Source organism: Nuphar pumila, chromosome 4 (genome assembly GCF_984573655.1).
Source record: "Nuphar pumila chromosome 4, dmNupPumi1.hap1.1, whole genome shotgun sequence".
Taxonomy (NCBI): domain Eukaryota; kingdom Viridiplantae; phylum Streptophyta; class Magnoliopsida; order Nymphaeales; family Nymphaeaceae; genus Nuphar; species Nuphar pumila.
The window spans coordinates 901,789-922,500 of NC_143252.1; the positions used below are offsets into that span (position 1 = coordinate 901,789).

The window sequence follows — 20,712 nt, forward strand, 5'->3', positions numbered from 1 at the left end:
TCAAACCAAGCTTTAGGTGCTTGTTTGAGGCCATATAATGCCTTTTTTAATTTAAGCACTTTACCTGAAGGAATTATTAATCCAGGTGGAATATCCATATATACTTCCTCATTGAGATTCCCATTTAAAAATGCATTTTTAACATCCATTTGAAATATATTCCAATTTTTAATAGCTGAAATAGCTACAAGCATTCGAACAGTGGTCATCTTGGCAACAGGAGCAAAAGTTTCTTCGTAATCTACTCCGTATTCTTGAGAATATCCTTTGGCAACTAATCTGGCTTTATGCCTTTCCAAGGATCCATCACTTTTGGTTTTTACTTTAAAAACCCATCTACAACCTATTGTCTTTTTTCCTATAGGTAAATCCAGAATTTCCCAAGTATTAGCATCTTTAAGAGCTTCTAATTCTATGTGCATAGCTTTTATCCATTCAGGTAAATTTTTTGCTTCATTGTAACATGAGGGTTCAAAATATGAGTGGATAGCTATAAGACATGCTCTATGTTTAGGAGAGAATGAATCATAAGACACAAATTTATTTGGGATTCTTGAGGTTCGTTTCGTTCTGATCTACGAATAGTGGTTTGTTCTGAAGGAATTTTTGATGCTTCATGATTACTTTGATTTACACCTTCATTGAATGCATTTCGATTTCTTCTAGTGTATACTATTGGTTCAACTATTGTTCTATTTTCAATAAGAGGTTCTACATAAATATTTTCATCATTAGACAATAGTTTGAACAAGAAAGAATAATCAAAGTTTATGTCTTCCGACATGTTTTCTTCAAATCCACTTTCATTTTCAACAAAATTAACATTCCTTGAAATGAGAAGTTTATCATTTTTGGTATCATAATATTTAAATCCTTTTTGTGTTTCTGAATAACCAATGAACGCACAGGAAATAGCTTTAGAAGATAGTTTATCTCCTTTATCATTCAAAACATAACATTTGCAACCAAAGATTCTCAGTCTTTGATAATCAGGTTCATATTTGAATAATTTTTCAAAAGGAATTTCATTAGATAAAGTTTTGGAAGGCATCCTATTTATAAGATATACTAAGGTTAATGCAGCTTCAGCCCAAAGATTTTTTGGAACATTTTTAGCAATAAGAAGAGTTCTTGTAGTTTCCATAATATGTCTGTGTTTCCTTTCTGAAACTCCATTTTGTTGTGGGGTTCTAGGACATGATCTTTGATGTAAAATTCCTTCATTTTCTAAAAATTGTTTAAACTCATTTGACAAGTATTCTCCTCCAGAGTCAGTTCTGAGAATTTTGAGTTTACTTTCAAATTGATTTTTAATCATGTTATGGAATGTTTTGAAGGTTGCAAATACATCTGATTTATACTTAAGAAAGTAAATCCAACAATATCTAGTGAAGTCATCAATAAACACAACATAGTAGGATAATCCGCCTTTAGAGGCTACAGGAGCAGGACCCCATACATCCGAATGAACTAATTCAAAAGGCATTGAGGAGTAAAAAGTTCTTTGACCATAAGGCAAGACTTTCATTTTACCAAGTAAACATTCTTTGCATTCAAAATTATCTTTACAAAGATTCTTGGTAATAGGTACAAAATTTAATTTTCTTATATTTGGATGCCCAAGTCTATGATGCCAAGTCCGTATGTCTTTTGTTTGGGCAGTGTTGCAAAATGATTCCTTTGGAATACAAAGGAAATCCATATAATAGAGATCTCCTTGCCTAGAACCTTCCCCAATCAATTTCCCGGACTGGCGATCCTGCACCCAACATTTACTTGATGAGAAAATGACATCACATCCATGATCCGAGATTTGAGAAACAAAAAGTAGATTAAGATGAAGTTTTGGTATAAGTCTTATTTTTGGAATATAAAAGTTGTTATGTTTTGACAAATCATTTTTAAAAATTTCAACACCCTCTATTTCCAAGGCAGTACCATCGGCAGTGGAAACAAATGATGCATTTGAATTAGGTTGACATTCGGATAGTATAGATCTATGTGGGGTCATATGAAAAGAAGCTCCTGAATCAAGAAGCCAAGAGCACATACCAGGAGTAGCAGAGGTTGCAATGGCCGCTCCTGAGGTAGATCCTTTAAGCAGTGGTTGTAATGCCTCCGTCAGTTGAGATAATGATTTGGTGAGGTCTTTGAGATTCAAAGTATCTTTATCTTGTTTTGATGGTGCAGCCGCAACACGCTTTTCTTGAGGCCTATATTTGTATCTAGGACATTGAGGCCTAATATGACCGGGCTCATTACAATTATGGCAAATGATTTTTGATTCTCCTCGATTCTTATTAAAATGAGGAGGTTTATATGGCTTGATATAGTGTCCTGGTTTTGATGCGGCAAGTGCGCAATACTCTTCTTGACCATTGCTAGAAGTAGCAAGCACACTAACATTTTTACTCATGTTTAGCCTAGTCTCTTCTCCACTAAGTTTAGTGAGAATCTCATGAATAGGAGGAGGTGATGAAGATGATAGCAAGGAGGCCCTTGTTTGTTCAAACTCGGGTCTCAAACCATAGAGAAAAGCGAAAAGTCTCTCTTCTTCAACTTGAACTCTCCGCATTTCTATACACTTTCCTTCCCATTTGGGTTCAAATTGGGCAAGTTGGGTCCAAATGGAAGATAACTCCATAAAATAATCTCTTATATTCTTATCTCCTTGTTTAATGTTTCTAACTTTTTCTTGGAGATAATACTTGTGAGCCATATCTTTTTCGGCAAACATACCTCTAAGATATTCCCATGCTTCATTTGCCTTTTTGTAACACAAAAGGTTTGAGACAATTTTTGTCTCAACTCCACTAAGCATCCATGAAAGAATTTTGGCATTTTTCATTTCCCATTCATCTAATTTTTTGTAGTATTCTTCCATGGCTTTGTTTTTTTCTTCAAGACTAGTCTCAACGTCATTTTCACCTAATGTAATTTTGGGAGTGGGTTCAAGAATAGTACCTCTTACAAATCCCCACAAACCTTGACCCTTGATGAATGTCTCCAAGTGTCCCGCCCAAATGTTATAGTTGCTTCCTTCAAGTTTGAATGGCGGAATGAAGTTGGAGTTGCTTGTATTGTGCGAAAAAAATTCACCCATGATGAATCCAAAGAAAAAAAGGAACCACCAATCACGAAAGAAAGAAGGCACGCTTTACGAGGAAGCTCACCAATGCACGGTTGATCATACACCAAGCTCTGATACCATGTAAAGAGTCTTTCACACAATCAAGTCTACAAACAACTTGACAAAACATACATTCACCCAATATGGTAAACCAAAATAGCATACAAAATGCTCCACAACACAAACATAAGAATAGTGCATAAATGCACTTGAATCTGAATATGTGAGAGGTAAAACCCTCTACCTTTGTATATAAATTACAATGGGCAGCATGCCCTTATTTATAGAGAGGTTACATGAGAGGAGCTATTAAAATAGCTGTTGGGATAGCTGTTGGGCTACTCCCAACAGCTCTAATTAGAGCCGTTGGGAGTAGCCCAACAGCTCTATTCAAATAGTCAACATTTTGACTGTTTGACAGAACCTGACAAAAAGGCTGTTGGCTGTTTTGACAGTCCAACAGCTCTAGTCAATTATGACTGTTTGACAAAAAGACAAAAAATAAGAAAGAAATAAAATTACAAAAATAAATAAATAAAAAAGTATTACAAGAATATAAGTATATACTTTAAATATATAGTTATATACATATATATATACATATACATACTCTTGTATTACGAAAAGTATGTATATATATATATAAATATATATATATATATATATATATATATATATATATATATATATATATATATATTCAAGTATATACATATATATGTCATTTTCTAACAATAATTGGGTATCCAATTCATATTCAACATAGTTTGGATCATAAAGGTTTTGGATATGTATATGGATTTGGATATATTATTTTTTATATGGGTATGAAATATGAATTTGGATGTACTATTTTGGTTGGAGATTTGGAATTTCAATAAGATCCAACCCAAATACCCCAATCAACTAGGTGGCAAGTTTAGGGGTAGACTCACCAAATGATTGGGTCAATAAAGAACAAAAGGCCAATTAGAAAGTCGACACTTGACAAATAAGGTGTAGACACCCCCAAGTAGCTTGGTGTCAATGGACATGGTTATCCAAATAAAAAATGGACACATGGCAGATTGGGTGGTAACACCCTAGTAGATTTGGAAAACTATAAATAGAGGAGGTTAGAGACCCTCTTCCCATAATTTTGAAGTGCTCCTACATAGAGAGAGAAAATAGCAGGTTTTCAAGTAACTTATTATTCACCATTTGAAATCCGGGTTAGATTTTGATTTATAACTTGTAATTAGAGATTCATTTTAAAATTAGGATTTGTCTTTCATAATTAGAGTAAGTTATGATTTACTATTCATAATTAGAGTAAACTTCAATCTGCAACTCATAATTAGGGTAATTTACAAATTACTATTTAGAATTATAGTTAAATTTTGATTATTAACTATGCCTTTTCATAATTAAAGATGTTACCTCCATTATAAATTGTTAATTTAAGTTATAATGATAGTTATCTCTCTATGTTTCTTGATTGTCAAATTTATCGGTAGATCCTTTAAAGCATTACCTCATCATGATTGAAAATTTCTATCTATAGTTTCAAAAATGAATATATTAGTCGTTTCAAAGAATTGTTCATGTAAAAAGATTTACAATTTATATTCATTGGTTTATTGATTGAAAGTATATGTGAACTTAAAAATGATTTATATTTTTAAATAATTTTGTTAATTTAAGAATATACAATCGCTTCTGTATTGTATCTGTATTGAACCTCTGGCTGGTTAAATTGCCCCTCGACGAACTTTTGAGGAAAACCTCTGGCATTGGGTATTTAATGTTTAAATGACCCAAATACTTATCATAGGAATTCTACTAACCCAGTGGACTGGGCCTAGGTTGGATGGATCCTTTGGTCTAGTTAATGGGATTAAATGTTACCCGTTGCGAATATTTACTTTGTGCCTTGACTCACATTGGGTTTTGAACCATTATAAGTGGTCCCTTCACCAGTTGGTATTGTTAGCCAAATAAATTGGCATTAAATGATTTTGACTCATCAGCAGTATCAAAGAGATTTTGTCTAACCCTCGAAGCTCTGATGGGTGGTGATTTGGACATGGGTTTAGGCTTTTAGGACAATAAAATTTTAATGAATAATTATTGTTAAAAGTATTATCTATACCCATGATTATTGTTTTGAAATTGAACTAAGGATTTTAACCTATTTCAAGATTTTAATGGATGTTTTCATAATAAATGGTTGTTTTAAATCAATTTCAAATTGGTATTTTAAAAAAAGAAGACCTTGAACTCTAATGGATGGGTGGTAATTAGTAACTTACTGGGCAATGATGACTCATTACATAGTTACTATGCTTTTTATAATAAAGTTGGTTGTAGAAGTCGCAAGGATTGTGGATGGACCATCATGGTTTGTGTGGGCATGGATCGAAGATTTTTTAGTCATTTGTTTTATTAACTTTATGTACTGAAGACTTGTGTAAATGTATCAAAACCAAATTTTGGCATGTATCAGAGATTGAAATGAAAGTTTAGTTTTAGTAAATAAAGTTATGCAAACGCTCTGTAATTGTTCATTTTTTCTTTCTTATGTAAAGCTTTATTGGGATTATTTAATGCCCAATGTCATAAATGAATGGCTTACAGACAACCAATTATGGGCTTGTTTTGAAGTCGTGACAGATTGTGGTATAAAAGCACTAGGTTTAAGAGCTTAACTTACTGGGCAATGGTGGCTCATTACATAGTTACTATGCTTTTCATAATAAAGTTGGGTTGTGGAAGTCAGAAGGATTGTGGATGGACCATCGTGGTTTGCGTGGGCAAGGATTGAAGATTTTAAAGTCATTTGTTTAATAGCTTTATATATTGAAGACTTTTGTAAATTTATCAAAACCATATTTTGGTCGGTATCAAAGATTGAAATGAAAGTTTAGTTTTAGTAAATAGAGTTATGCAAATGCTCGGTAAATGTTCATTTTCTCTTGCTTTTATAAAGCTTTATTGAGATTATTTAATGCCCAACATCATAAATGAATGGCTTACAGTCACACCCTAAGACATGACCAATTATGGACTTGTTTTGAGGTTGTGACAGATTGTGGTATAAAAGCACTAGGTTTAAGAGCTTAGGTTTAGGAAGTGTATCTTAAATAGGGAAGTAGGTGTGGGAGATAAATTGATAAGATATTGTGTTATTAGAGATAAGCAGGTCATATTGAAACTTAATCTTTTAGTAAATAGGGACAAACCATGGGGAGAGCAGCTGGATCTAACTCCAATGCCATGAAAAATGTTTATGAAGTCTTGCATAGTATAACTGCAATTGTACAACAACATCACAAAATGGGCATAAACAATCAACCGTGGGAAGTACTAATTGTAGTATTGAGCAATTCATGAAATTAAATCCACCATCCTTTCTCGGAGCTCCTAACCCATTGAAAGCTGAAAAGTTGATAATGCAGTTAGAAAAGATCTTTGATGTATTAGGATGTAATGATGAACATAAGATCGTTTTAGCAACATTTATGTTAGAAGGAGAATCAGAACAGTGGTGGATGATGACAAAAGATGTTCTGAGGCAAGTGAATAAGCTCGTGACTTGGCCTAGATTCCTTGAAATTTTCTGTGAAGTTTACCGAGTTAGCTCAATTTGCTCCTCACATGGTCATAGATGAAACAAAAAGAGTTAGCAATTTTGAAAGGGGCCTACTACCAAACATTAGGAGCAGGATGTTAGCTTTGAAGTTAAAAACATACATGTAAGTAGTGGACCGCGCACAAATAGTGGAAAGGGATTGCAAGGAGTTTCGAAAGGCAAAGAATCAGAAGAAACGAGCTCGACCAATAGGAACTCCCTTGCAATATCAAGAAAAGGGAAAAGTCAATCAAAGACGAAGGATAGGCCCAACTGAAAAGAAGATACCAACTCAAGGTTCACCTGAAACTTGCAAGCGATATAGGAAGTATCATGGCGCCAGACGTGTTACATGAAGGCAGGTGCTTGCTTTAGATGTGGTAAGGTGGGACACCAAATTTCTGAGTTCACATACACTTTCAATCAATAAAACATTGTATGTAAACTCTAAATCTTTTACATGAACAGTCCTTTGAAGCAATCTTATATTCATTTTTGAAACCATAGATAAAAAATTTCATTCATGATAAGGTAGTGTTTTAAAGGATCTACCAATAAATCCGACAATTAAGAAAGATAGAGGGATAGGTATCATTATAATTTGAATCAACAATTTATAATGGATGAAATATCTCTAATTACTAAAAGTCATAGTTAATAATCAAAATTTAACTTTAATTACAATTAAAAATTTGTAAATTATCTTAATTATGAGTAGTAAATTGAAGCTTACTCTAACTATGAATGGTAAATGGTAACTTACTTTAATTATGAATGGTAAATCCTAACTTACTTCAAAATGAATATCTAATTACAAGTCATAAATCAAAATATAACTTTAATTTCAAATGGTAAATAATAACTTACTTGAAAACTCATTTTTTTCTCTTTCTATGTGGATCGGCCTCTAGGAGCACTTGAAAGTGATGGGGAGAGGGTCTCCACCCTCCCCTATTTATAATTTTTCCAACTCCACTAGGGTGTTGCTACCCAATCCGCCATGTGTCTACCTTTTATTTGGGTAACCATATTCATTGACATCCAATTACTTTGGGTGTCTACACCTTATTTGTCTTTTCCTTATGTGTTGACACTCAATAGACTAGGTGTCTACTTTCTAATTGGCATTTTATTCTTTGTTGACACACAACCATTTGATGTGTCTATCCCTAATTTTGCCACCTAGCTGGTTGCAGTGTTTGGGTTGGATCTTGTTGGAATTCCAAATTCCTAACCAAAATGGTATATTTAAATCCATACCCATATCTAAAATAGTAGATCCAAATCCATATTCATATTCAAAACCCTTAAGATCCAAACTATTAACTATGTTGGATCTGAATTGGGTACTCAATTATGTCTGATCTATTGCAGCCCTTATTATTTTATTTTTCCTTTATAGCCTTTCTCTTATAGTACCTGGACAACTTTGATCTTGGTTTGACTTTTACAAGCAACCTAGGTTTGACTTTTACAAAAGACTTACAATAAGTGTCCCCTATAATTCTGGGACAATTATGACTTTTTTTTTTACTTTTACAAGTGACTTAGGTTTGACTTTTATGAAGACTTATAACAGTCTGTAATGAAAAGAGGCGGAAGCACCAATAGGGCAAAAAGTCACTCTTTAAGAGTGACTAGTAGAGCCAAGAACACAAACACCAAATGTGCACACACAAAACTCTCAAATATAGAAAATGACTTAAAGTCATAAGTTGGATTTATTGAAGAAAGGAAGAGAAGGGTATAAAAACCCATGCTTACAAGAGGAGAATACCTCCTCTATTTATAGAGGAGGGAGGCTCTAAAAAGGAACCACAAGGGGGCTCCCTTGTAGTCGTTGGGAGCCCCAACGGTCAGAAATCTGACCGTTGGAGCCCCAACGACTACAAGTGTGGGGCCCCTTGTGGTCATTACAAAAGGAAAAAAAATAAAAGAAAAAAAGGTAAAAGAAAAAAGGAAAAAAGTAAAAAAGAAAAAATAGAAAAGTACATTGGTGGTTTTACAACAATACCCCTATCGGGTATTTCACTAAAGAAGAAATAGTATATATACATATATGTATATATATACTTATATATATACGGATGTATATATATATATAAGTATATGTATATATATACATATTTTAACACACCCCCTCAAACTTTACGGGGAGAAGACCGAAAGTTTGCTAAGGAGGAACATAAATCGTGGAGTTGGAAGCGCCTTGGTGAAGAAGTCAGCCAGTTGATACTCTGAAGTGACATATGGCAATGTGATGGTCCCTTTGAGATATTCGTCTCGAACATAATGGCAATCCATTTCGATATGCTTGGTTCGCTCATGAAAGGTGTGATTGCTGGCAATGTATATCGCACTCTTGTTATCACAACAGAGCTTGGTGGGAGTGGAAATGGGAACGCCCATGTCACCAAGAAGACTTCTGAGCCATACAATTTCCATAGTTGTCATCGCCATAGCCCGATATTCAGCTTCAGTAGATGATAAGGAGACATTTTGCTGCTTCTTGCATCTTCACGAGATGAGTGATTCACCTAAAAAAATACAAAGACCCGTAATTGAGATTCGATCATTGGGATTTCCTCCCCAGTCAGCATCAGTAAAAGCAGTCAATTCAAGAGATGAGTAAGAGGATAAGAAGAGTCCCTTGGAGATGGAATTTTTGATATATCGCACAATTCTCATTACGGCCGCCATATGAACCGTGGTAGGTGCGTGCTGAAACTGGCTTGCTGCATGAACCGCATGAGCTATGTCAGGACGGGTGAGGGATAGATAGGTGAGGGATCGAATTAATTGACGGTAGGGAGTTGGATCTTTAAGAAGAACACCATCTTCAAGTCTTAGTTTCGCATTGATAACTTCGGGAGTCTCAACTTTCTTTTCATCAGATATTCCTGATTTGGTACAAATTTCTGCAGCTAACTTCATTTGAGATAAGATGTATCCTCGTGCGGAATAAGCCACTTCAATTCCTAAAAAATATCTCAAATAACCAAGGTCAGACATATCAAAAGTATCTTTTAGCATAGACTTAACATCATTTACTCCCTTTTTGTCATTCTCAGTGATGATCATATCATCAACATACAGCAGAAGCATAATCATGGAGTCACCTGTCCTTTTAACAAAAAGAGTAGTGTCAGTATAGCAAGAAGAAAAACCTAAATTGATTAATACATTACTAAACCTGTCATACCAAGCTTTAAGAGCTTGCTTAAGTCCATATAAAGCCTTTTTTAATTTTAAAACTTTTCCATTTAAATTCATACCTGGAGGTGGTTCCATATAAACTTCTTCATTTAAATTACCATTCAAAAAGGCATTTTTAACATCAAGTTGAAAGATTGGCCATTTTTTAACAGAAGCTATAGCAATAAGGGCTCGAACACTAGTCATTCGAGCAACTGGGGCAAAAGTTTCATCATAGTCTACCCCATACTCTTGGGCATATCCTTTGGCTACTAACCTAGCCTTATATCTTTCTAATGAACCATCACTCTTAGTTTTTACTTTAAACACCCATCTACATCCAATGGGTTTCTTGCCATTGGGAGGATCAATGATTTCCCAAGTTTGCGCCTTTTTAAGGGCATTAAGTTCAAGCTCCATAGCTTCATTCCAATGAGTATATTGTTTAGCATCATTGTAATGAGATGGTTCATGAAAGGAGTGAAGAGCAAGAAGACATGCTCGATAATTAGGATAAAAAGAGTCATAAGAAACAAATCTATTTGGTATCTTGGGAATGTGATTTGATCTTCTTTGAGAGGTTTCTTCTATCGACTCACTTTGAGAAAATCTTTCAAGGGCACAAGGAGGATTTCTTTCATTCCTTCTAGAGTAGACTTGTATTTGTCTTGAAGCATTTTCTTCTAAGTTTTGATCATTATTTGAATGTTCAACAAGATCTTCATTAAGAAGTTCACTAGGATCAACATGATCATCTATGATGTTTTCTTGAGGTAACAAGTCAAATAAAAAAGAATAGTCAATATTTTCATTTGGTTGATGCGAAAAACATTTTCTTCTTCGAGGAATGTGACATCTTTTGAGATATAAAGTTTATTCTTAAGTATGTCAAAGCATCGATATCCTTTTTGTTTTTCGCCATATCCCAAGAAAATACATTCAATAGCCCTAGGAGAAAGTTTATCATTTTTGCGAGTTAAAACAAAGCATTTACATCCAAAAATTCTTAATCTTTTATAATCGGGAAACATATTGTAGAGTTTTTCAAATGGAGAAAGATTTTTCAAAGATGATGAAGGGATTCTATTGATGAGATATGTTGAGGTTAGAACCGCTTCGGCCCAAAAGGATTTTGGGATATTTTTTGAAATCAATATTGTTCTTTTAGTTTCTATTATGTGCCTATGCTTTCTTTCCGAAAGACCATTTTGTTGCGGAGTGTTGGGACACGAACGTTGATGACAAATTCCATTTTCTTTTAAGTAACTTTGAAAATCATTAGACATATATTCACCTCCCGAATCGGACCTAAGAATAGATAGATTTTCCAAAAATTGATTTTTAACCATTGCATGAAATTCTTTAAAGAAGGAGAAGACTTCGGATTTGCGATTTAGGAAGTATATCCACGTAAATCGAGTGAAGTCATCAATAAAGACCACATAATACGAAAAACCTTCTTTAGACAAAATTGGGGAGGGTCCCCACACATCGGAATGAACAAGTTCAAATGGTCGAGTGGTAAAGTAACTTCTTTGAGGAAACGGAGTAGCTTTAGATTTTCCAAAAATGCAATCTTTACAAGTCATGTGATTGTCTTTACAAGTATTGTTCAAAAAAGGAAAAAGAGACATTTTTACAAAATTTGGATGATCAAGTCTGTCATGCCAAATTCCAATACTTTTGTCTTTAACAAGATTGCAAGATGACTTAGATGGAAGCGTCAAAAAGTCCATAAAATAGAGATCACCCCTTCTATGGCCTTGCTCAATCAACTTCCCTGACTGGAGATCATGCACGGTGCAATCTTTAGGTGAGAAAGAGACTTGGCATCCATGGTCGGTGATTTGGGAAACGGAAAAGAGATTTAAATTAATTTTTGGAACGACTCTTACTTTACGAACGAAAAAGTTTTGAGAATTTTTGAAGTCAAGTGTTCCAATACTTTCAATTTTCAATGACGTTCCATCGGCCGTTGAAACATAGGAGGACATGGGTTCGGAAAAAATATTTGAAAGAGAGTTTTTATGAGATGTCATATGAAAAGAAGCACCAGAGTCTAGTATCCACATACCTGGAGGTGATGAAGAGTAGGCGATGGCGGCTCTGGATGTTGAAGGAGAAGACTTGAGAAGGTGTTGGAGAACTTCGGAGATATGATTAAGAGTTTCTTTGATATCTCTTTATTTGGCACTTTCTTCCTTCTTTGGAGAACTTTCTCCAACCGCGGCAACCTTTCCTTTAAGCTTTGGACAAACTGGTCTAATGTGCCCCGGTTCATTACAATAGTGGCATATAATTCCCTTTCTAGGCCCATTGTTATTTTTGTTAAAGTGGGGAGGTCTACATGCTTTAATATTTGATCCGGGCCTATTAACGGCCAAAACTTCATCACTCCTAATGCTCAAGCCAAGTCGAGTTTCTTCTTGACAAATCTCGGCAAGGGCATCTTCAATAGGTAGGGCTTTGCTTCTATGGAGAAGAGATGCCCTTACTTGTTCAAATTCCGGGCGAAGTCCATAAAGGAATTGAAAAAAGTGCTCCTTTTCAATTTGTTCCCTTCTTAGTTCAATATCTTGTGGAGCAACCCATTTGGGCTCAAGAAGGGCAAGCTCATCCCAAAGAGGGGTTAGAGAGCTAAAATAGTCCCGGACACTCATATCCATTTGTTTGGTGGAACGAATTTTTTCTTGACAAAAAAATTGCTGAGCAAGATCCTTTTGGGTATACATACCCTTAAGGAAAAACCAAGCCTCATTGGCTCTTCTAAATTTGGCAATATTAGCACAATTTTTAAGGTCTACATTGTTCATAAACCATGCCAAAATTTTGGCACGGTTATTTTCCAATCCTCAATTTTGGATTGATGTTCATTAATGGCTTTGATGCGCTCATCGCCATCTAAAGCTTTTTCAACTTCATTTTCAATTTTGGTAAGAACAAGAGAGGGTTCGGGAGTAGTTCCCATAACAAAGCCCCAAAGTTTCTTACCTCTTAGATGATTTTCCATAGCGGAGGCCCACATGAGATAGTTGGACCCATTTAGCTTGAAAAAAAGCTCCACTTTAGAGTCACGTTCCATCGGCACCAAATATACTTCCTTTCTTCAAAACTTTGAGAGACACGCGTTCCAAGATGACAAAGGAAAAGCCCAATCACCAACCGAGCTCTGATACCATGTAATGAAAAGAGGCGGAAGCACCAATAGGGCAAAAAGTCACTCTTTAAGAGTGACTACTAGAGCCAAGAACACAAACACCAAATGTGCACACACAAAACTCTCAAATATAGAAAATGACTTAAAGTCATAAGTTGGATTTATTGAAGAAAGGAAGAGAAGGGTGTAAAAACCCATGCTTACAAGAGGAGAATACCTCCTCTATTTATAGAGGAGGGAGGCTCTAAAAAGGAACCACAAGGGGGCTCCCTTGTAGTCGTTGGGAGCCCCAACGGTCAGAAATCTGACCGTTGGAGCCCCAACGACTACAAGTGTGGGGCCCCTTGTGGTCATTACAAAAGGAAAAAAAATAAAAGAAAAAAAGGTAAAAGAAAAAAGGAAAAAAGTAAAAAAGAAAAAATAGAAAAGTACATTGGTGGTTTTACAACAATACCCCTATCGGGTATTTCACTAAAGAAGAAATAGTATATATACATATATGTATATATATACTTATATATATACGGATGTATATATATATATATATAAGTATATGTATATATATATATACATATTTTAACACAGTCATCTTTTATAATTCTTGGACAATTATGACCTTGTTTTAACTTTTACAAAGATCAGTATATTACAAAAGTTGCTCCTGAAACCAGTTTAGGTGATCACTGCGACACAATTTGGGTTATAACCAGTGTTACCAGAAGCTTCTTAGATAGGTGGGAAGCTTGCTTCCCGGAAACTCATTTCGGAAGCGCGATACTTCTCGTTTCCAAAACTTGATGAGAATCTCGATTCTCTCAGGCTTCTCCTATGTTTTCCACATGCTTCATATATTCTTCTTATATGTTCTCTCACTCTACTTTTCATGTTTTTTATGTGTTTCCTCTCACGCTTCTCACTCCCTTCCATGTGCTTTCTCTAAATTGGTAGTCTTCATTTTTAGATTTTGTTAAAAATTTAATTCTTACACTAAAAAATCATAAAATTTAAGAATAGTCACTTTTATTTTAATTTTTATTTGTGTTTCATTTTGATTCTCATTCAATTCTTATATTTCCTTTTTTCATTCCTCGCTTCTCGCTTCCTCTACATTTTAAAATGCATCACTTCTCGCTTCTCGGCTTCCGCTTTTGCTTCCCGTATCGTTTTCCGCTTCCTAGTCTGGTAACCTTGGTTATAATAATATCCACTTGTAGCCTTATTATGAGAGTGGGCTGAGTAGGCCTTGTCATCTTCCATGCATGTATTTTTGTATGCTTCTTAGCATACAAACATGGTAAGAATTGAAACCTGCATGATTTATCTCACTTTGTCCCTTCCTCAATTAAATATCTAAAAATCAAGTGCATGGCATTACAAAGTAGGTATGGAGCACTTGTTTGCATATTATTTTCTATGTTTATTCATAATATTTCATAAAACCTAGAGTTCTATTAACATAAAATACTACCATAAAACGTAAAATTAAGTTTTAGTGGACTGATACAAATTGGCACGTAGAAAATATTGGCTTTTATCACTTCTCTCTGGCTGTTGTGGTAGTTGATGCTTGACTAATTTAAACCTTTCTTTCTTTATAGGTTTGTCCCTTTTGTATGCAAAACACAAATTATTTCTTGTTTGTGTTGGGTTTATTCCAAAGTTACTGGAAACTTCTTAGGTAGGTGGGAAGCGCACTTCCCAAAAACTCACTTCGAAACTGCGATACTTCTCGCTTCCAAAACTTCATGGGAATCTTGATTCTCTCACGCTTTTTCTATGCTTCTCAGACACATGGTTTATGCTTCCTTTATGCTTTTCTCACATTTCTTTTGATGTTTTGAATGTATTTCCTCTCACGCTTCCACTCACTTCCCATGTTCTTTCTCTAAATTGGTAACCATCATTGTTAGGTTTTAACAAAAATTTAACTCTTTTACTGAAAAAATCATTATATATCATATTAATCAATTTTATTTTAGTTTTTATTTGCTTCTTGGTCGATTCCTATTCAGTTACCATATTGCTTCATTTTTTATTCATATTTCGCTTTCAAATTGATACTTCGCTTCTCGATTTTATATAAATTTTAAAATGCCTCGTTTCTCGCTTCCGCTTCTCGTCTCGTTTTCCGCTTCAGCTTCCTAGTTTGGCAACATTGGTTTATTCTTTTTTCCTCTCTCTTTCTTTGGATGTTCATTTTCCTGTTTCTTTCTCTTTTTATGATATTGCTGGATCTATAAACGAGTTGATTTTCAATTAATAGAAAACTTTCCTGCGACACTTCTAGAGTGATATTGATGATTTCGATGAGTTGACTCAGTTTGGCTGCATTGTGATCTAATCAAGGTTGTTCAATGCGATAAGGCGAAGCGAGGCGTTGAGCCTGTTATGAAGCGAGACGCTTCCCCGAGTGCTATAGTGTTTCCGGTAACCCTGGTTAGAAACCCCAAAGTTTTGGTAAAACAGGTTTTTCAAGACCTAGATTTTTGATGTGTTTTTTTTATATTTACACGGAGAAACTGCCCCCATGATCAGAGACTTAGCCTCACTGGCTCTGCCTGCGCCGTACTTACGATCACTGTCCTGGTAGCGTAAAACTCTGTGGGCTTGCCCCTTGCCCCCAGGGAGTCCTCTCATGCTTCGGCTTGCGCAAGGGGTGACACCATTTTTCAGCTGCTGGTTGAAAAACTCTAGGGATGGCACTGTCCACACTGGACGACATCATTTTGGCAGTTTTTCCACTGATGGGTGCTGGAAAAAGTGAAGCAAAAAGAAAAAAACCTCAAAAAATGTTTTAAAAAATTTCCATGAGATTTTGGACTGCACATATACTGAAAATGGCCAGAATCTGGTAAAAAAATAAAATGGGAAGGATGCATTTGCAGCCACCCACTGGCCGAAAATCAATGGAGATGATACGATCCATATTGGATGGTATCATATGGGCTGGCTGATTTTCAGCCACCCATCTGCTGGAAAAGGGCCGAGATGGTACCATTCATGTCGGTAGTCTGCAGTAGGTGTAAATCTGGTAAAGAGGAATAAACCAAACCATGAGATCCTGGCTGTTTTTCTATCACTGGCTGGAGTCTTTTCAAAATTTGGAAATAAAATAAACAAAATCTGGCTTTTTTCCGGCATCTATCAGCTGGAAAACTACTAGGATGGGCCAGGACAGTATTTTCATATTTCCAACCACCATTCAACCAGATGGTGGTCTTGCATTGTCAAACAAAAGTAATTGTGTGATACAATTTTGGATCTGCCAACTTCACATAATTTGAGGTGACAATAACCTGTGCAACACTTTGGGTGTATGTAATCATGTAGCATTTCATGGTTTGAATAAATGGGCATATTCAATGCTGAAGGTTGTAGAGGAGAAAGCCTTCATACTTCTTGGAATATTCTTTGTATTGTTTGACTCAAATTGGTGGATCTTGACATATTTAAGTCAACCCTTCTTTTTGATTTTAGGATAGTATTCCATATAATATCCTTTTGTCACTGTGGACCACAGGCTTCAACTTATGTATCTGATTTATTCTGAAATGTTTTAAATTTATCCTTTTCATTATAAGCTCAGATTTCTGCTTCTGTCCAAATTAAAACCTTGGTTTGTTTGATTTTTTTATTGGACATAGGGTTTCTTCATTAGGAGGAAAACTCACATATCTAGGTTTGCTTCGAGGAGTTGGTTTTCTACCATTAGTTTCTCTCATTGACTGTTTGCCTTCTAGCAGGATGATTGATAGCAGAAGATTGTGCAGACCATGATATTTTGTGTTTCTGTCTGGAGCTCGGCCACGTTCATTATTGCAATTGTTACAATATGTACTGCATTTCTAATTTCTTATAGTGACTTTCCTTGCAAACATTTTGAATGTGATTATTTTAGAAAGAAGCTAGGATGCTTATCCTCTGGAGGCCTTACAGAATGAATGCAATTATGTACTTCGTATTAGTACAGAAAATAGATTTTTGTATGATTCTTGTCAAAGTGAAGAGTGCCAAGTTTGGTTATATGGATCAATTGCTTGTCCATTACTGCATACTATCTGGAGGAATAAAATTTACTGTAGTTCTGCCTGGCTGTTAGCCGTGGTGGCACAAATGTACAATGACCTACAAATTCATCTGTGGAATGCTGTAGCTCTGAATTTGTGTCAAATAATAAAGCAAACTGCAAATTTCATTTTCATTCAATAACTGCAGCTTCATTTTTTGCATGTTTCTTTTTGTTTTATATTTCATTCATCTCAAAATAAAATGAGCAAGCAATTACAATAATGAATTTTGGCTTTGTCGGGCGGACTCTCTCTTTCAGATCCAAGTCTCCATCCCAGACAAAAGAACTTACACAACATTTTTCTCTTAACCTTTTTTCTGTTCCTAAAACACATTCTGTAAGATGCCTACTGCTTTTATGACCATAGTTTTCTTGGAGGTTTCTCAAGATCCAGTGGGGAACAAAACTGCAAATTGCTGAAACTTTATCTCGGAACTAGCTGATGACTACATGACCTACCATTTTTTCTGCTAGTCTGATACCATATTCTTCTTGAATAGAATGTGGTGTAACATGACCAACCACAAGACGATGTTTTTTGTCTTGATGAGCTTTTATTGTCCATGTTATCACCAGAGCCACCATGAGTGTGGACAACGCTGCCATTGATGACCAGACCATGCGAATTGATTTTTTCACAGGTGAGCACCCATCTGAAAGTATTTTAGAGAAAGTGTCATCTACAAATGAACAGTTTACCAGGCCTTCCATGCCTGGGAATGCATTGATTAGATCCTGAATCGAGCTTGTGTATGCTTGAATGGTTGTCAAACTTATACCGAAAATCTCCTTTGGAGCCTTACTACAGTTGTTAGAATCACCATCATGACAAGTAAAATTCTTCAGTACCTGTATAGGAGATGTTTAGAATGTTAGAAACAACATATTGGGAGCTAATAAAGTCTTTCATGTTCTTCATGAAAATGGCCAAACCTTTTGCATCAACGATCTAAAATATTTGTTTGTCTGGAGCTCGTTATGGTCGCATGTCTAAAGTATAGGAATGTTTCTGAATGTTTGTGTGGTTTGGGTCGTTTAGAGCCCCATGTACATTCGCTTTGTTTCTCTCAATAAAACATCCAAATTTCTCATACCAAGGAAAAATTATAAACGATGACGACAATAACCATTTCTCCGACCTTGTAAAAGTTTTATTGTATTTCATGTCATAAATTCTAAAGAAATTGGATATTCATGAACGTTGATTAAAGCGAGAAATACCTTGAATTTCACAAAATGTAAATGTTATGTTCTTTCACATTTCTAAATAAAATGCCTGAATATTAACTCTTGGAGAGCCGTTGTTTTTCCTGTGAAGAAATTAGAAGCTCCAAAAATGGTGTCTTAAGACATTTGAGAAGGTCGAATCCTGGTGATCTGTTTTTTATCTCTTTTTTTTTCCTTTTTCCTGGCTGAAACTCATTCTCCCCTGTGCTTCTAATTGAGAATTCAGGTCACGGTTTTCTTTTTTTCTTGATTATAACAGTAGTAATGTGGGGTCGAATGACATAACTGGATGGTTAGGTCACACTGTCGTGACTGAGGGGTCTCAGGTTCGAATACCATGGGGAGTTCCCCGTCTTGCCTATGACAGAATTAACAGTAATAATGCAACCACAAAAAAAAAACTACGCTAACGGCTGATGATAAATGGGGGAAAAGAAAGCGTTAGAATGGCCGACTTGATACTTACATGAGAGATCTCGCCTATTTTGATGGTATCAGCGGGGCAATTCTCAGGTTGGTACAGGTAGTATGGTGGTGCAGAGAAAGGATTGCAGACATGTTGGAGTTCTTGAAGCGATAATGTTTCTTGTAGAGTTGATATGTTAGCATTTACCTGAAATCATGAGGGAAAATATTTATTCAGAGTTACGTGTATGTTACCGGTACTAAAGGCTAATCTGAAGAACTAAAGTGTTAATATAATTAGTTTCAAGTTTTTTCATCGACAACTGTCAAATTAAATACACTAAAATATGAGAACTACCGTGTGAACTGGGTATTTTCAACACTTTTTTTGCAAAGCTGACCATGCAGACGTGTTTGGCTTTGGGGAATTTGCCAGGAATAGACTGTTGGATCATGTGTTTTTTATGAAAAAGCCTGATTTTTGGATGCTTAAATATTTATGAAATTTCTGTGCCGTTGATTTTCAAGCCTTAAGAATTCCTGCTTATGCATCATAATCAGATAATTCAAGAGCTGCTTTCTATAAAACCGAGCATATAGATCCTTTATATGCTTGAAAGGGGGGGAAGATTTTGGACAAAACTGCCATTAAGTGTTGTCACTCTGTCAAGAAAAGCAACAAAACTGACATTGAGTCAAGTGTTGTCACTCTGTCAAGAAAAGCATATAGGTCCCTATAAACCAAGCATGAGAATTGGTGGGTATCATGCTTTTCTTGACAGACAGTGACACTTTAACTGGTTTCTGGCACTGCTGGTGCTGGAATGGTATGCAAAGAGGGTTAAGAAACTTTGCATTTTTTTGGGCCTTATGGAGTTACAACTGGCAGGGAAATGAAACCAGAACACAACCTACTGGCTTTCGGCATCTTCCATTAAAGGAACCAGCAGACTTAAAAAGTGTATGGAATATGGGTCGTTATCCTTTTATTATATATTGAAATTTCAAGTAGTTAGCTTCTACAGCATATTCATCGTTGATCGTGATCCACTCTTGTTCACTTACCTGGTCTATCACGTCATGGATCGCTATTCTCGTATTATACAGTATATCGTTTGTGGAAAGCTCTTCACAGGGGAGAATTGTACTCAAGCTGCTATTGCGAGGATCTTCTTTATATTCTTCGATTGTAGAGCATGTGTCCCCAGCGAACCTGCACCATTTCATCCAATATTGGTTTGAAGAATTCCAGTGGCACGTGAAAAGCTAGAAGCAGTAGAATCATTAAAGCTTGCTTACTTTCCAAGAAAAATATAGGCCCCAAAATATATCCAACAGGGTACTGTTAGTAACCAGCATATGAGTATTGTCCTGCAAAATTAAAAAATGCTGTAGTGCTTCAATCATCTATTTTACTTGGATGATGGTCTGCTAACCATTCTAGAGAGAGAGAGAGAGAGAGAGAGGCTTACAGAGAGAAAAGGCGTGGCCTATGAAGTAGTCCAGAAACTGCACCCAGAGGAATTTCAAAGGAAAATAAGTTGGTCTGCAAAATTTCAGAGACAAAATATGCTTTGTGTATGAATGTGTGTCTTTGGCCACTGGATGCCAGATACTGACATATCAAATGGTCTTTGAAATTCAGTGAAAATGCCAGTTATGCTTGGTGCAACCAGGGTCCAGTCGATGCACATACAGCCTCATCAGGCAGTGGAAACCACAGAGCTGTTGATATTGCAGCCTCCCCAGCTACGTCACATGGATGAAACAGTGGATACGGGGATACTATCATTTTTATGTGGTTTTCAATATGACTAGTATATAAGAGGACATGATATGGTAGCCAAAATGGAGTATCTGTGTGACACAGCCTCTTCGGCTAAGGGAAATGTTTAACCATTTTCTAGAATTGCGTTTTT

The 20,712-nt window shown here is 35.6% G+C and overlaps 2 protein-coding genes across 10 annotated transcripts in view; one reads left to right on the forward strand and one right to left on the reverse strand.

The window, feature by feature from the left end:
* LOC149839006 (fanconi anemia group D2 protein) overlaps nt 1-17,293 on the forward strand; it is a 41,394-nt gene extending 24,101 nt beyond the window's left edge. Inside the window, exon 3 of one of the 3 annotated variants that reach the window (XM_090002211.1) lies at nt 16,737-17,293. In XM_090002211.1, coding sequence (XP_089858337.1) covers nt 16,737-16,817 — 81 coding nt within the window. In that variant the 3' untranslated portion in view covers nt 16,818-17,293. The remainder of the gene's footprint in view (nt 1-16,736) is intronic. The other 2 variants (XM_090002212.1, XM_090002213.1) reach the window with 2 other exon arrangements.
* LOC149839007 (uncharacterized) overlaps nt 17,277-20,712 on the reverse strand; it is an 18,596-nt gene continuing 15,160 nt past the window's right edge. For 4 of the 7 annotated variants that reach the window (XM_090002205.1, XM_090002206.1, XM_090002210.1 and 1 more), the window contains 5 exons: nt 20,266-20,302; nt 20,093-20,164; nt 19,859-20,006; nt 18,855-19,001; nt 17,277-18,010 (listed from right to left, as the gene is read on the reverse strand). In XM_090002205.1, the coding sequence (XP_089858331.1) occupies nt 17,597-18,010; nt 18,855-19,001; nt 19,859-20,006; nt 20,093-20,164; nt 20,266-20,302 (818 nt within the window). In that variant the 3' untranslated portion in view covers nt 17,277-17,596. The remainder of the gene's footprint in view (nt 18,011-18,854; nt 19,002-19,858; nt 20,007-20,092; nt 20,165-20,265; nt 20,303-20,712) is intronic. The other 3 variants (XM_090002207.1, XM_090002209.1, XM_090002208.1) reach the window with 3 other exon arrangements.